Source organism: Dermacentor silvarum, unplaced genomic scaffold (assembly GCF_013339745.2).
Source record: "Dermacentor silvarum isolate Dsil-2018 unplaced genomic scaffold, BIME_Dsil_1.4 Seq1021, whole genome shotgun sequence".
NCBI lineage: Eukaryota > Metazoa > Arthropoda > Arachnida > Ixodida > Ixodidae > Dermacentor > Dermacentor silvarum.
The window spans coordinates 18,728-36,723 of record NW_023605460.1 but is presented as its reverse complement, the minus strand read 5'-3'; the positions used below and the strand labels follow the sequence as shown (position 1 = coordinate 36,723).

The 17,996-nt window shown below is 44.5% G+C and overlaps 1 protein-coding gene across 1 annotated transcript; it reads left to right on the top strand.

Moving 5' to 3' along the window:
* The first annotated feature begins 6,261 nt into the window (after window positions 1-6,261).
* LOC119434360 (alpha-mannosidase 2x-like) lies at window positions 6,262-16,617 on the top strand. The gene is made up of 3 exons (XM_037701527.2): window positions 6,262-6,428; window positions 11,238-11,352; window positions 14,934-16,617. Exons 1-3 carry the CDS (start codon window positions 6,310-6,312, stop codon window positions 15,090-15,092), a joined length of 393 nt encoding a protein of 130 aa, XP_037557455.1. The 5' UTR covers window positions 6,262-6,309; the 3' UTR covers window positions 15,093-16,617.
* The last annotated feature ends 1,379 nt before the right edge of the window (window positions 16,618-17,996 follow it).

Genomic DNA, 17,996 nt, shown 5'->3' with positions numbered 1-17,996 from the left:
GACGACCAAGGGGCAGCCCTGATGTCAAAACGCCCTGCACTCGACGTGCTCAGGCGTTCAGTGGCGTGCAAAAACATTCCCAAGATCACGTGTGCGCACTTATACGCCTTTCAGAAGGCGATCGTTGACGATTTGGGCAAGAAGAAACGACCCGTTGATACGTTTTTCAAGGGACCGCGAAAAAAATACAGAAAAAAAGCCGCAGTTTCGCCCGAAAGGTGAAGCAACGGAAACGCAGCAGCAGCAGCGAGCGAATTGACCTTTGCGCTGTCTCTCGCTTCAACTCGAACTAAACGTCGAAGTGCGTGCATATGGAGCTACTGGCACTAGGCGCACTTGTCAACATCGCAGATCATTTTGACAATAAAGTCTGCGCGGGCGCCCACTATGCGCACGTTGCAGATCGCTTTCAGGATACGGCACCTGCGCGGGTGCGTCGTATCTGCAAGGTGCCGGTTGCTTGGTTCAACTCATCGGTCGCTTCTTGCAATGTACAGCTGGCTGTACCGCTAAATTTACGTGACCAGCACATTCAAACGCAACGTAACATGCAGGAACATTATAGATTGGCGAAGTATCACGGGGAACACCCGGTAATTCGAACGCGAAAGCATTTGCGATGGTTAATTCGAACATACCGCGCACCGACATTACTCTCAGCAGCGCGCCAAATCACGTGGCTCTGACCGGCATTGCTCCGACACGAGCAAAAGCTTAGGTGAGACTCCTCAACGCCGCGCGGAAAAAAAAAAAACCGCGGCATCACGGCAAGGTCGCCGTTTTTGCGTGGTGCCAGGAGATGCGTGCACGTGCCGCGTCTCGGCCACCGCTGCGTCTGCAGCGCAGAGGGAAGCAACGGCAGAGGCCCAGTCTGGCCAACGCTCGCCAATGGCAGAAAACGAAACTTCAGGGAGCGGCTAAGCTGCCACCAGCCGGCGGGAGCGGCGGGCGTGCACGGAGAGAGTCGAAGTGAGGGGCTATGAGGGTGTTGAGAGGAAGGGCGAGGGGCCACCGAAGTGACAGTTGCCGAGGCCAAATCCGCTTCCCTGCCGCCCTCCTCCTCACCTGCGACATTCTGCGCGCGCCCGTCGCTGTGTCTTCTCATCGTCACAACCACAATCTCTCTCTCTCGCCATGCCTGTGCTGCCCGCTCCTGAAGTTTCATTTTCTGCGTTATCACGAAGCGAGCGTTGGCCGACGGGCAGTTTCATGGCCCTCGCTCGATATGTGCTTGCGCCGCGATATTTCACGAATCGCACCGTTCGTACATCGTGCTATGGTGCACGAATATTTCAAAATAAGTCTTTTTAATTAGAACAAATTTTTGGACCCCTTGAGTTCGAGTTATCGAATTATCCAGATTCGACTATACATGGAAGTCAGAGAGAAGGTCGGGACCGCGAAAACGCGACGTAGCAGCCGGGAAAACACAGCAGCGAGGAAGGTTCAATGGGATTCCACTATTAGAAATCTTTCCTGGTAGAAATAAATTCATTTTTCTTGATATTGTGTATGTTTTGATGATACGAATTTCGGGTGATACGAATATTTCACGCGACCCCGTGAGATTCGTATCACCGAGATTTTAATGTTATATGGTCGCACAGTAGACTAACCACTGTCATGCACATCGTCACTCTGTTGCTGTCATCACAAGCCACATGATGGCCATGTTGCTGAAAGTTGGGCATGCACTGCATCCTCAACCTCCCTTTTTCACTGTGTGCTTCCAAAATTTAAAACAGTGCTAGGAAATGGGACAAGAAAGGGAGACATGGGATAAGCTTGGTCCTCTGCTGCCACTTCTCTCGGAACACAGAGCCTCGTCTTGGCTTCTCTCCCCTATATATACTGTCAAGTGTCTAAAGTGCTCCACTTTCGGCCATATCCTCTTGTGGTGTTTTGTGCAGAAATAAGCTCTCCTTCCAAGTACTACTTTTCTATGCACATGTCTTTGAAGGTCAACTGCAACAAAATTTACTTTGGCTAAATTGGTAATAAATGAGGGAGTATACTACTGAAGCAATCTTGGCAAAGCTGCAGGGCTGGTAATTGTCTAATTTTTTATAGCAGCCTTCTAATAGCACCTAAGCAGACGACTCATGCACCTGGTGGTTAGCAGCTATGACATAAGTCCAGTACCTTGCCTCCAAGATTCTTCAGTGCCACTGACAGCCACAGGCAGTGCCTAATCTCCAAGGTCATTCCAAGTCGTGCGATAGACGTATGTTGCTTCCTGCAACCGGTAATGTTGTTAATTTTTTCATTTTTTTTTTCCCCTCCCAGTGTTGGTATCAAGAACACCTACTTCAGTGTGCTAAAATTTTTTGGAGTTGGCCTTTAACCATTCCATTTTTGCAGTGGCAAATTGGCAACGAGCAACTGATTTTGCATTTTCCATCAGATGGCAAAGCGACGCACCTTGGAAGCTGACACTGCAAGGCAACGTCTATCCGATGCCTAGTATGATGTTCATTCAAGACAACAGCACAAGGCTGTCGTGCTGTCTGGGCAACCACTCGGCACAACGAGTCTGTACACTGGTGAGACTTAGTAACGGCTTAGTGTGCTGTTCATTTTCATTTAACTGAGTTAGATATTGACATTAGACCTGTCAACTTGTATGATTTTGTCATATGGTGCCCAATTTTTAGAGCTGTTTACGATTGTCGTGTTGACTCTAGTCATTTTTTTCGACTTTTTTTGCATCTAGTTCAAGGCTGAACTGATTTTCCAAAGATTATAATACAGTCACTGACTGATTTTTCAGAGCATGATTTTTCGTACCCATCGACTAGTTAAAACCTACCCGCAGCAAGAATATCAGCTCATAACCAATGTATAAGACGAAATTGGGCTGCTGTTACTTGCATATTTTATAATTTATTAATAAGCTTAAAACATTTCCGCTTGTGGCACAGATCATTATTGTTGCGACTATATATAAATGGAGGGCCTGTTCACAGCATCCTGATAGAACGAGTCTATGAATATTTAATAATAAACAATCAACATGCTCAGCATAACATACAATTCTTATTTATTATGGTTTGTCACCTTCAGGTGTTGTGTTCTTGTTATCTAATGTTGGCAGATCTGCAATGAATACACCAAAATGGGAAACAGTCAAATACTGCAAAGTGAGCATTCAAAAGATATTTCACACCAGTGATTAAAACCAAGCTTTTTCTTCGCTGAAGTGTGAGAAATTACTGTCGAACCCACTTATTGTGACACCGTGCACAGCTGACGCAGCTACGAGCAGTGCAAAGATGATTATTTTTCTGTTTTTTTGACATTGCAGACATGTATATTTCAGTTATTTAACTCAAGATTAAGAATTATGTATTGTTGAGAATGTTCTCGCGATCATGAAATCAGCCAATAGCATTGGTCGGCCACTCCTTTGGTGTGACGGCATTGTGGAAGCAAGGGCAAGCGATTTTTTGCTGCGTTTGACACGACATCGGAAATTTCATGCTGCATGCATTGCAGTAATATTTGGCTCATGTTCACAGCAGCCTCTGCGACATATCGGCAATGTTTTTGCTGTTTTTTAATAAATGTTTCAGGCCCCTTTAAGACTTCCTGTAGAAATCATAGGCATTGTTTGCCAGCATGCATTAATACCAGTGGTCCATATCTTCCCGAGACCCGCAAAGCTAGGGACATAGCTTCTTTTTAAAAGTCGTTCTTATTATTGACTGGTGTGTTACAAACATGAAAAACCAAAATTTGTTTATATACAAAGGTTACAGGCTGAAAGAATCTCCATGTACATGGACGAATTACCACTCTTAATGTTCGTTAGGGGAGAAAACCACTTTAGATCAAGATACAACATCATGTGGTGGGTTGCTGTGTTGTGCTGTGTCTGGACTTCTGTCATCCTGCGGTACTGTATATGTACTTTACCTGCTTTACCGGTACTTTTCATCGTATATGATGACACAAAGTCTAGATCAACTTCGCGCCATTTATCCAAGCACAGATGGCAGGAAAATGACTCAACACTTCCTTACAATCTGCAGGCATCTGACTCATATTCTGATTGAATACGTTAGGTGTATCATTGTCAAGTGAGCTTTGCAAAGGATTGAATGCAGTGTTGCAATAAATGTACAGTGATTCAAGTGAATACTCGGACCACATGGCGGCCAGCGCTTTTTTCACAACTCTGAGAGAGGCTGGGCGATTGCGGGGGGCGACAAGCTGCAAGTCACAACGCATCACGAAAGCTTTCCCATTCATCGCATATTGCAATGTCCGCTCGGTGTCCCCAGGGCTCGACAGTGATGCAAAAAGTGCCTGCAGCCATTTGCGCCAAGTATCGCATTCAATCGCTGAGCACTGTACAAGGTTACAATAACCACACTGTTATTGAATATTAGTTGTCTGCTGGGAATGGAAGGCCAGAACTGTGACACTGCGTTGTTGTAAGTCAGTACATAAGCTGGCATTCCACATTGTTACTTCTGTGTGGCTGTAGGACTCGTGGACGTGTTTTGGGATCGGCATTCAACCAGACGACAAGCGGGCCTCGCAGCAAGGTGTCATGGTCTAACCTCAAGACGCCAAGTCAGTTCCGGCTCCTGGTGGAGAAATTTGCACAGAATCTCAGGTCAGTTTTTGCGCCTGCAATTGAGCTTTTCCAAATAACCTTTGCTGAAGTGTCTCTCTTTTTTAAATTGTCTCCTCCTAACAAGTTCAATGTTTCGTTGCCAGCAACTTCATGGCGGAGTTGCTTTGTTTCTTGCTTCACAAATTATTTGGTTACTTAGTTCTTGATTCAGAGATCTGGCTGTAGTCTTATTCACATTTTCCGATGAAAAGAAAGGAAAAGAAATGTGCTGTGTTGTCTTTACAGAGTAAGTATTATTCACTGAAGAAGTTCAATTTCAAAACTAGTGACTACACTTTCCTGCAATCTAAAATGATCACACTGCTCAATGAAAATTCAAAATTGCATATTCTTATATACATATTGTTTCTTTTGTCTTATCCATTTTTGCTGTGGTGTGCTTCAAAACTGTAGGTTGCTTAACAAAAGAAATCAGTAAGTTGTCATTCGGTGTCTCATTCCTGTTATTTACAGTGCATTCTTTATTACATGTACTAGGTAACGTTCTTCAAAATTTGTATGCACTGGTAGTGCACCTTGTGACTGAGTAGCAGACAATCTTTTTAAAAGCATCTCAAATCCGACCTTGTGAGATTGCATGGGCTGGTCAGCACCGCTGTATGTAGTGGTCCTGGAGCAAAAGCTCATTCAGTCCCCCAGGGATTGATGGTGCTACAATGAGAAAACAGAGTAAAGGACCAAGTGTTTTATTGATAACGACCTTTATGAGATTGAAATGCTACACCCTATCTGCGTGGCATGAGCTGAAGCTCGCTGTGACTCAAGTGTGGAACAGGAGGAATGTGCCAGCATGTAACTGTTGAGGACTGCTCCCAGTGGCAACACTAAAAGAAATGTACCGTCGACTAGCGTCTTAAGGCAACTCAGTCCAGTACGACCATGCACCTGAGGCAAGCTTTGCTTGTTTGGAATTGCATTTGAAAGATCAATGAAAGATGCGCGGTTCGCCTTGGGTCAAGGGCCTTTTTCAAGGCTCATGAGCAAAGAGGTGACCAGAAAACACAGGAGTTCAATATGCACCGTTTCATCACTCAGGGAGTTCTGGCTGCTGACTCAAGCCATTGGGGTAAAGGAGATTGTATTGTGCATGAACAGACCAGTGAAAGACCTTGATTTTGTGATGGTCTACAGCAGTGCGTGTTTACGGCCTTGCTGCTGTACGCTTACCTCGGCGGCCAGATGGAAGGTGGCAGGCTTGTGCATATGAATTTCAAAAACATCTTCATGATGGTTCACTACCCTCTTTACCCAGACATGCTCTGTGAAGGCAGTACAACAGCACGCACATGGTCACCACAATGCAAATTTTTTTTTTTTTTTATGTTGCAATTGAAACTCAAGTTGTGTACACAAGGTGCTGACAGCTGGGCTGCCAAATTGCACCTAGTTTCCACTGCTCTGTATTATTTTCATTCATGTTTCTTTATGCGACATCATGAACGTCCGTTTACAAACTGAACAAAAAAGACACTTGCACTGTCATTAGAAGCTAGAGACTTGAACATTCAACTGAGAAGACTAACACCCTTTCTTTTATTTATTTTTTTTCTTCCATTCCTTTGGACAGAAGGAGACGGCATCAGTCAGTCACCCATCCCTTCTGGCACACCACGGGTCCCTCAGCCTGCTGCATCCTGTTCACGCTGATTCACAGCCGGCCACAACGCATGTCTGACCCGCCCCTCAAGAGCTCATTCACACCCTTGGGTGGCCCCTTGCCCTGTGATTTACACCTCATGAATCTGCGCACGCTGGCTCTGCCCAATACAGCCCCAGTGGGTGCCAAGTAAGTCCTCGCTGCTCTTCATACTCAAAGAACTTGTTCTTCATATACTCCAATGTGTGAAGTGCGAATACACTTTTGTACTTAGACTCAGATGTATGTTAAGGAAACCTGGGCAGCCAAAAGTTAATCTGGAGCTACCCGCCACAGCATGCCTCATTGTCCAGTATGCAGCTTTGGAATGTTAAATCACATGAATTACAAAATTCTTTGTGTCACATGCTAGCTTTATGCAAGATCTGGAAGAGTTGTCAGTTGTTATATGTAGTGAAGTTTTTGTGTATTTAAATGTAGGGTGCTTTTATATCACTATTACATCATATAGCCGTCTTTGCCACACTTGGTGCCAATCGTGTTCGCTTTTCTGCCCACACCTCGAAAGCCTTGCTCGTGCAAGTGTTTGCCTTCTTTACTGAGGGTAAAGATGTACCACCCTCCCTGTGTTCCGCCATTGTGTATGGGGCAGTCGTAATCTGGAAAGAGTTTCAAACTAAGCAGCACTGTCACTTGTTGGGTATCTTTCATTTGTAGCAGCTGAAAGTTGCACAGCTGTTCCCACATGCTTGTTTAGTAGCATAAGGGTGAGGAAATTTAAAAAAAATAAAGGTGTAGAAAAGACAATGTGCCACTGGTGAGGAATGAAGACCACTGTCTTTGCATTCCACTTGCAGTGCTCTACCGATTCAGGAGTGCTGTCTGTGTAAAAAGGCTTAGAGTTAGACCAATGAGACCCATGATGGGCACAAAACTCGAGTATGGCATAGCACTAATATACTTACGAAATGAAACACGACAGGGAAACCTTAAGGGGACACTAAAGAGAAAAATTATATGAGATGTGTTAATAAATTGCCTTTCCACAATACCAAAAAGCACTCTTGCCACAAGAAGGTGCTTGGTAAGCCAGAAAACGCTCAAAAACGAAAGACGGATGGCGACGCTGTGTTGAAATTCACACACCAGCACCGCCGTGACGTCGAGGATTTTGACGCCGTCTGCTTGGGCCTAGTGAAATCTTTATCGGCAAAATGGGACTGCATTGTATTCGAGAAGATCCAAAGACTGAACTTAAGAAGTTTCAAGAACATTTAGTGAAGTGTCAGTGCCTTTTGTCACACTGACAGTACGCACCAGCCTTGGGGTTTGGGCACGAAATTCAAACATGAAACTTTGACCACATTTTTCTCTTCTAATGCTCCAACCTCCATGAAATCAACGAAAAGTAGAGTTCTTAAAAAATACTTCATCATATCAGTCTAAATGGATTCAGTGTTTCTCTTTAGTGTCCCTTCAAAGTAGAACACTTTATATGTGTATCACTAGAGTGTGCCTTGTCATGTAGCGACAATCTTTTCACTAAAGGTGAAGCAGACTCTGAACCAAGTGTATGAGCGGAAAATGACACGATGTCAAATGAACTGGAGACAGTGCAAATGAATTATGCGCATCAGTCCTAAATTGATGGGTTTCATTCCCGTGAGTATAGTACATTAAGGGGCAATAAGGACAACACTTGAACAGTTTCTACTGGTAAAGTATTCTTTCAAATACTGGCTTCGTTCATTTGGCATAAAAGTGTGATTATACAGTTGAATCTCGTTAATAATCGAACCACGCTTAATTCGAACTGCCGTTTAATTCGAGCTAACACTCTGGTCCCGTCAAAGTTATGTGTATTTCAATGGGCGAAAACGCTCGGTAATTCAAACGCGAAAGCATTTGCGACGGTTAATTCGAACATACCGCGGCCCGACAATGCTCTCAGCAGCGCGCCAAATAAGGGTACGGCCACGCTAGGGCAAAAACGTGCGTTTTTGACAGCCGTTCAAAACGTGCGGCAATATCGGCAGGAATCGGGGGGTTTTGCGGCTGCAACGCGAATGAGTCCGCGCATCAAAAATGTGCGTTTTTGCCGCTAGCGTGGCCTGGCCGTACCCTAACGCGGCGGTGCCGCTCCGACCGCATTGCTCCAACACCGCATAGAGCAAAAGCTTAGAGAGACCCCTTCATGCAGTGGGCGGAGCCCAGTCCGGCCAACGAACTGCCCACTGAGGCGGAGGGCTGGCAACCTGGAGCACGTGAGGTGTACGTCATCAACCCCTATAAATACGACTGCGGAGCACACAATAAACGTTCCATTTTCTACAGTCACCATGTAGTTATTTATTGTCTAGACGCGACGTATCAGTGGCGACGAGGAAGAAGCAAAAGCAGCGGGTGCACAACGCAAGGAAGGCAAGGATGAGCCTCGGGAAACCACCCGTGTTCGATGTCTACATGGACTATGACGATGTCGTCAAGGTAACTTGGACACCTGGCAGATCCGTGAAAAGCAAGTCCATTCATCTTTGAAAGATGGCTGGTGCTGAACTTACTCCAAACGGAAGTCTGTTGAAGCAGAATAGGCCCTTGTGGGTGTTGAGCACAGTCAATTCTTTAGCTTTGTCGTCCAAGGGTAGTTGGTTGTAAGCTTGTGTCAAGTCAAGAGTGGTGAACACTTCGCCGCCGTTTAGCCGTGCGAAAATGTCTTCTACCCGTGGAAGCGGATATTGTTCAGTAACCGTAACTGTGTTCACAGTGAGACGGAAATCTCCACAAACGCGGATGGATCCATCCGGTTTCACAACAGGTACGACAGGTGTGGCCAGCAAACGCTGGCTTCCCGATAATGGCAGAAAACGAAACTTCAAGGAGCAGGCTAATCTGCGCCGAACCGGCTGTACCGGCGGTGCCGGCGGGCGCGCACGGAGACAGTCATAGGTGAGGGAGTTGGGAGGGAGTTGAGAGAGAGGGCGAGGGGAGCTACCGAAGCCACTGCCACCGAAGTGGCAACTCCGCTTTCCTGCCGCCCTCCTCCCTCCCCTTCGACGGTCTCCGCATACGCGCGTCGCCATGTTGGCGCCGTCCACTCCCTGAAGTTTCGTTTTCTGCCGTTATCGGGAACCGAGCGTTGGCCGGCGTGGGTGCAACTCGCTATGTGCCTGCGCGCCGCGAAATTTCATGACTCGCACCATTTGTTCATCTTGCTATGGTGCTCGAATACTTCAAAAATACGTCCTTCCGTTAATTCGAACTTCTTTTAATTCGAACACATTTTCGGGCCCCTTTGAGTTCTAATTATCGAGTTTCGACTGTATTACTGCGGGAAATGGGGGCCGAACTTCTTTTCATTTGAGATTTGTGCCAGAACGTCAGCGCCAGTACGTCAATGTGACATCACAGATTACAAGTGTCTTCTCCTGTCTAGGCCGTTTTGGTGCAGGAAAACGTTTTCACAACTTCCTCTTTGGGTTCGATTAGCATGCAGTGGAATTCTTTTTTATGATAAGCAGTTAACTAGACCATAGCAGGCTCTGTCAAAATCCACGATATCACTGTGCAGTAATGTGGGAACCTACCAAGCTTCTTCTTGCAGGAAGGGCTGCTGTGTTACCAGGAAGTGTGATTTACTATCTAGCTTAACTTAATAATTTTCTCTTATTTCCTTTTTAATTTTACCAATCTGTGGTCAGATGACTGCTTTTGCATTGAGTACTACTATGATTTATTGCAGTGGAAAAGTGCATTTAGGGGCTGCATTAGCATTGCTGCAAGTTATTCTTCTCCTGCGAGTGAAGAAGTCTACACGTATTGTCTGCAGTAACGATTTCAGCTGACGAATTCTGGCTAGTTGGCTCTGAAAGCATTATAGCATACATTACTACAGTAAAATGCACCTTTGCAATCACTCTGTTGTGATTAATATTTATGCAGGGCACCTGTCAGGCGGCCAGGTCTGTTTGCTACTTCATTGTGCTACATTCTCTCCATGTTTCTCGGTTCCATGGCACCGTTCTGTGAAACAAAGTAAATTTCCATGATTTTGTCCGAGTTGTGTTCATAACGCCATACTCATTGCAGCCTCTGCCAAAGACATGCGTGGCCATAACAGCTGCCCTGTTCATTCTGTAGTGCTGCTATCGTTAGCTCTGGCTTTGAGGATATCAAGTTTGAGGAAGAAATTCACCTCTGCTTTTGTATGCACTATCAAGTGCCACACAGCCTATGCACTCAACATGTTTTAATGAGGGCCGTAATGTTGGGCACTTTTGTGCCTCTCATTGTAAAAGCATTGTGTGACAAATCATGTGCATTAGTGCAATTTTACGAATGTTTCAGTTTCTGCACACGTTGGCTAAATGTAACCAAGACATTCTGTATGAATGACTTTGATTTGGACGATCCTATTCTAGGTTATCTTCCTTGGCACCTTGGCTGTAATATCTTGCTCAGCTGCATCAAAGCAGTCGGTCCCAAAAAACAATGGTCCTGTATCTGTAACTTACACTTTTCATCTCCACTTGAAGAGACAGCAGCCAAGATATATTCATTGTCAAGGTTTTATGCTGCGCTCACTTGTGGTTTAACTAACCAGCACACTATGCCACTAACTTTACGAAGCTTTATAATTATAGTTAGAAAAATTCTGGTTATATTTCACGAATGGAATCCTATGTGCACCCTTGCGTATGTTGTTACGAGTGCTTTAAGGGGAGGAGCTTTTAGGGTATATAAAAAATGAGCAAAAGTGGCAAAAACATTTCTAAGTCATCTCTACTATAGAATTAGCTTGTAACTAACAGAGTAAAAGGAGGCTGTGTGCAAGGGGTAGCATAGAGGCTAGCTTTTCTAAACATTGAGTAGAATTCTTGTGCTCTCAGAAATTGTTTACTCGGGTAGCCCAATTTTTGTCTGAATTGTTTCCTTGTGCTGCACTGCTTTCTTTAATTTGTTGCACATCCTTTCTTTCTTTCTGTGCTTTTTATCAAACAGACCGGAGTCATCCTGGACCCCCAGCAACACAACAGCCATGTTCTTGCACCGCCTCCCCCATGACTGTCGGCTGCGCTCATATGCCATGCGGTGTACCCAGCAGACCGATTCTGTGGTGTGTGCAGCATTAACGTGTTTTTCTATTGCTTCTTCATTTGAAACACCTTCTTCACCATGAATTCCTAACCTTCCTATAACGAACACAGATACAATGAATTGTCTGATATAATGAAGCAAATTCAAAGTATTTTTCATGAATATAAGCATATACCGGGTGCACGAGGTAATTTGAGAACACAAATGTTGGCTTCAGGCAGAGAAAAATATCTACAGCAAAAATAGACATATTTTCACCAAACTTTGAGAAATACTCCTCTTACGGTTTATTTCCAAATCTTCCATCCGCAGCAATAACCGATTCATTTCGGCTTTGGAAACGGCTGCATGCATGGATCAGGTGGTCCTTAGAGATGTTGGCCATTGAGTCGGCTATGGGGGCCTTCAGCAAGTCTTTTGTATTTTGTGGCTGTTTGTTGGCCTCTCAACGATGCCTCAATCATAGTAGTCGAGCGTATTTAAATCTAGAGAACTAGGAGGCCACAAGTTGGGAGTGCGTAGTCGTAGAAGTTGTCAGCCAGCCACTCCTAGGTGATGCAGGCGGTGTGGGCGGGAGCCGAATCTTGCTGAAAGACATAAGGTCGTCCTTTCGAAACAGTCTCTATTTAGGGCTTTACAACCTGGCAAGCTCCTCCACGTACGCGGGAGCATTAACGCAGAGCCCTTCTGCAAAAAAGTGTGGCGACATGACGTCACCCTCGTTGCTGACGACGGCTAACACTATCACAAGCAACGGAAATTTTGTGTGCATCACTGTAAGCGCCTCATCAGCGCTTGTGCCAAGCCACCTGTTGTTACGGCGGTTAACAAAGTTCTTTTCATCTGAAAAAAAAAAAAAGCATTCCAGGCTCCTCAGGTCTCTTCAGCTTGCTTAGTAAGCTCTTGGACCAGAGCAGACGATTCTCCTGAGTTTTATCAGACATGAATTGCCCCCTCCTCATGACATAGGAATGGTACCTCAAGTCCTCGAGCACAGTGAGCCTGACAGTCGACTCTGCGACTTAAAGCTCCTTTGCAATGGCCTGCATTGACTTCCCTGGGTCGTCACTCACGATGACTTGCAGCCGTCGGAGAAGATTAGGGGTTTTGACGACGTCTGACCGCTGACTATGCTTTTTCCTATTCGCCACAGATGCCACGTCACCGCCAGAACATATCAGTTCTGTCCACCATTTGTAAATGAACGACTTCGGTACGATCAGAAAGGTGGCGATTTCCAAGTCGCTGAGGTGTGTGGCCAGAGCGACGAGGACTGCATGACATTTCATTTCCTGCATCAACCTGTACGCTTCCATCTTTGAACAAACTGCACAGTATGAATGATAAGGGGTCAGACAACAAGAAGTCACATGCCAAGAAGTCGCACACCAGCCTGCTGGTGTTTATGGCGATAAGGAATAATGTTCTCAAATACCTCACGCACCCGGTAGATATATATGCTTAATAAATGTTGTATATAACGAAGGTATTTTTATGGCAGATGCAACTTAATGAGGTTTGACTGTACCCGCCGTGGTTGCTCAGTGGCTATGATATTGGGCTGCTGAGCACGAGGTCGCGGGATCGAATCCCGGCCACGGCGGCCGCATTTCGATGGGGGCGAAATGCGAAAACACCCGTGTACTTAGATTTAGGTGCACGTTAAAGAACCCCAGGTGGTCAAAATTTCCGGAGTCCCCCACTACGGCGTGCCTCATAATCAGAACTGGTTTTGGCACGTAAAACTCCTAATTTAATTAACTGTATTGCAGAGGGGATAATGCAGCATAAATTGTATACATACAGTAGAACCTTGTTGATACAATCCCATTAGGTACGATTTCCCGGCGTCAACGTTCGCAATCAAGAACACAAATAATGACCCAGTACAGTTACGCTTTCTTACTGGTTCGTATGTTCCCAGAAGACGCAATGTTTCAGCACTAATGTTCAGCACATTGCCAAACTACGATCATATGACATGTTTTCCGGCCGCTAGATCCCGGGTAAAGGCGCGAGCCACACACAATCAAAAACAGCAGCTGTAAGCTGCAGCAGCTTCACCACAATACTCGCCCACCCGTCTCGCGTGAAAACACTGCTGCGCACTCGGTTTCCCATTCCAGTGCCAGCAAATCTCCTCCCTGGTCGTCGCACACCATTCACAGCTATCGCTGCCAACCCTATTGCGATAAACATCTTTACCTATCTGTTTCACAGCGCATGGGACATTAACAGTGCCGTTGGAAGCATACTGTACATTTTTAACAGGTGATAACCCAAATGCGCTGCTGTTTCCCACTGCATACGGCGGGAACTGAATGTCATGTTTCACTCAGGTGTCATCATATTCCAACATCACGCACCAACTCAATTTTGCGTGGGGTTTCCCATCGCCGTCTTAAAACAGTATGCAATAGGCCAACGACAACATACGTCCCTGGTTGCTCAGACCCCACCAGCTCAACGCACTTCAGCAACTCGTGCTGCAACGACTTGCACAACGCTTCACATTACGTAGATGTCAAGCACAGTCAAGTCTGTCAAATTTTTTGTGACTTCGGATAGGCTGTTTTCCCAGTTAGTGCATGATTTCGAGTTTTTTCCTAAAGCATATGAACAAGGCTCTACTGTGTGTGGAACAGTATAACGATAAGGAAAGAAACAAGGAGTGTAAGTAAGTAACAAGGAAAAAGCGTAACACTGTCAATGGAAGTGATATTCAATAATGACTAGAACTCGGCATTCAACCGGCAACCTTCGACACCAGATATTACTTGGGATCCCGTTCCACTTTGAAATGATGCCGGGAAAGAAAAGGCAATTAAAACATCGCTCCTGCACCTTATTTCACAGACCTTAAGTGCACGTTCATGATGGTTGGATACAAAATAGGGTGGGAAAAGTTACAAGTCCGTATCTATACCAATCTTGGAAGAATGGATGCAATAAGAGAGTTGGAGCTTTATTTTGTGTCTACATTGATTTTTCTTGTCTGTATTTCTGCTTTCCTCCTTGCATTGAGGTCATATGCTGCATGAAACATATGAATATGGTTTTAACAACCATTTCGTTGGTTAGTTATAAATACTGACTTTGCATTGGGCTAATGGGCGTCGCAGAAATAAGGCCTGTTTGCACAATGGGACTGATAAGGATGTCTCAATTTCCTGCTGTTTTTTTTATATGTGTGTTAATAATTGAGAGACATACTGGATTGTTTTCTATAACTCTATATCAAACTGTTAATGAATTTTCTTGTAAATGAATCACATTACAATTCCATGTTATCACAATCTCTGTGTCGAATTTTCAGCATTTTTCGACCCTATTAGTGTTTGACAGATCCGCATTTGACTATTTATTTCCAGATCTCTGCTTTTAAATAAGAAAATCCTAGGAAAATGTATTTTCTGGACCTATCACAACTTTGTTCTTTTCCTTTTGCTTAATTTAAGTGTGGTACCTCTCAGCAAAAACATTTCTAGTGCCACTACCTTTTCCCAATTGCTGCTGTCTTTTTCTGCGAAGGTGACTACTTTCATAGCAGGACTTGGTAAAAATGACCACGCCTTTTATGATCTGTTTTGAACTTTTCAGGCAACACTTGCCGATATGTTTCCCGACTACTTTGGACCAAGCGTGGAGGAAACCACGCTCTCACTTTTGCGAACGATCTCGTCAACGTACACCAAGACATCTCGTCTGAACTTGCCTTCGCCTGCCGAGATGGCTGCATACAAACTTCAGCGACGGTGAACAACCCCGCCCTTGTCTGGACAACCATTCCCTTTTAATATCATCTACTTGCCAAAAAGAAAGAAAGATGTGGGGAGGAATTTGCTCCCTTCGCTTAGGAATGGCCAAAACTGACCCAATTGCATGCGTGTTCTGCGGGACAAGTTGACAGACATGACGCTACTTCACATTTGCTGTTAAGCAAAACAAATACGTCAACACCGGTACATGCAACAGCAAGTGCTTGGTCTGCACTGGCCATTTAATGCTCAAGTCTTCCCCGGTCTACTTTCATCGCATCTGGACCTGTGTCTAGTTTTATAGAGTGCTATTCTTTTTCTTCCTTTCGTTTGGTCTTGAATATTGTCCCGACAGTCCTATTTATTTTCTACTCATTTACGTCATATTCGCGTTGTTTGATTCCATACTTCCCTTTGCAATATAGGGTGCTGCAACGTACCAAAAAATGTTATTGTCAGATAGATTTTATAAATTATTTCTACGTTATGCAGAGCCACGGCGTTGTTGAACTCTTGTTCACATTTGTGACCATCAATTTGCCAGACATTGATATATTGCGACCATCAAGTTGGCAATAATTGGCAAGAGGACGCTTACGGCAAGTTGCTTATATGAACTGCCAAAACCTACCTTAATACGTCGAAATTTTCCGATGGGCTGGGAGGCTTTAGTCCAATTTTCTTTAGTTTAATCTATTATGTTTAGGTTTAAATATAGAGGCCTTTATTTTATGCATAGAAGGGTGACCCGAATGAACTTGTACCAGTGATGCATGACTGTTTAGCACTAGCAACCAATGTGTGCAAATGCACACTCATGAAAAGGCAGCTGGAATTATTGGTAGACTGCCTTTTGATTGTCTTCCCTCTTGTAAGAGCGTAATAGTGCTAAACGGTGAAATGTGTGATTTGCACTAGATGCACTGTTAGCCCTCTAACCACTCGATGGCACTGGAGTACTTTTAATGAAGCGAGACTTGTTACAGCATGTTGACACCTTCCTGCATAGCCCAACTGAGCCCACAGGCTTGTGTGTGTATGGTAGTGTGCAGCCCAAAGGCCTGTTAGCAACAGCAGCTGTTACCAAGAGCTACTACTTCAAATGTGGCGCATCAACTTAGGCAGAACTGTGACTTATATGATAACAGAGGAATTGTGAATAGTGTATACAGTGGATGTAGCTAGGATGTTTTTAATAATTTTTCTCTGTGATTAGAAGAAACAAGGGAGAAACTGTTGTGTCGACCCTTTGTGTCTATCTTGCCGGTGAGTCATTAGAGGCAGACTATACTGTGTTTGTGTGGCCCACAATGCAACCATTCCATAGCACTGTGTTCTAGGGAGAGCAGTGTCCTGAACATGATGGGCCTTTTTTTTTTCTTTGTAAATAACATTAATTGAATAGTTAATTTGTGTCGTGGAAGAATGCAAGTGCAGAGAGCATTAGCTGTGCAAAAAAATTTGTGTTGTGGGAGAATGCAAGTGCAGAGAGCATTAGCTGTGCAAAAATAAAGGCGTTCAGATTCCGTTTTGTGTCTTGCATCTTCTTTTTGCATGTCACTAGCAACTTTGTAGTCCCATGTAAATCTGTTATGTGGTTGCCCAATTATAGTTGCGAGTACAAAATCAGATGGGCCAAAGTAAGGAGACGCACACACCACAAACACTGGCTGTAGTAATGCTGTGTTTTAATGCGAAACAGTCCTTGCTTCATGGTTGGCACGTTGCAGTAGGTAGGTTCCTGCCTCGCCTCGCTTTAAGAATAATGATTGTGTTAAAGATGTGGGAATTGAACCTCTGCCGTCGAGCACAGCATCCGAGTGCTCTAACCATTGGGCCATGATCACACATACTTTTGTCGTCCCAAAGCCTGCTAGCTCTCTGAAACACACTGTGCCACCTTGTCATCTTCTTTCCTTGTGACAGCTCGCGCTTTGAGGCACCATGTTGGACTGTACTATCTCCGGGGCTGGCCCACTTTGCCCAGTACTTTCCTTATATAGCAGCTTAGGCTACGTAGAAACTGCGCGACATTGTACAAACTTCATGATTGCCCAAGTTAATCAAGTTTTAACATTTCTTCGCTGAAGTACAAATTCCATCGTCATTTAAACATGCACCACATGAAGTAGCCATATGTATGTTTGATTGTGTATACAACACATAGTGGCTAATGGCGTCGCAATCCGCGATTCTCTCCCTTACACTTGTTCGCTATCTAGAACCCAACAATTGCCACGTCATAGGATTGCGATGAATGGTTGGCATAGAAATCGTGCTGATTGACGTGCTGCTTTGTCACACACACACAACTACTCAATTTACAGGAACACGTTGGCTCACTTGATACGATTTTGCGAAACCCCAAGAAATTCTGGATAGCCAGGTATCTGCAACATGCTTTGCATAACATAGATTCCCACAGTGCATGGGGTCAGCACAATTTGTATGGTTCTTGTCTTGTATAGCCCTGCATTTAGTAAATTTCAGTTGTAGACCAGCGTTTATGGTGGCTGTGTCTTCACTCTGCCTACAAAGAAAAAATATGTGTTTAAGAGAGGAATGTGTTGGTGCTCAATAAATGTCCAATTTTGGAAAGCATCTAAGCATTTTGCAACTTAAGCCCTAACATTGCACCACACTTTCCCTCAAGTGTGTCAACAAGCCCACCTCTTGTCTGCTCCTTTAGTATCCTGTACCAGTCTTCATTTCTTTCCAAATGCCAGATCATGCTTTCAATTGCTCATGATCTTTTGTAATTACTGCACAGCAGTAAGTGCCAACTCAAAATAATGCTTTTCTCTCTCTCAAAATATTGTATCGGAATAATATATTGTCGCATAGATGATGTTACGAGGATAGAAGCGAGCAAAACAAATGCTATTTTTCAATAATGTTGGACAAG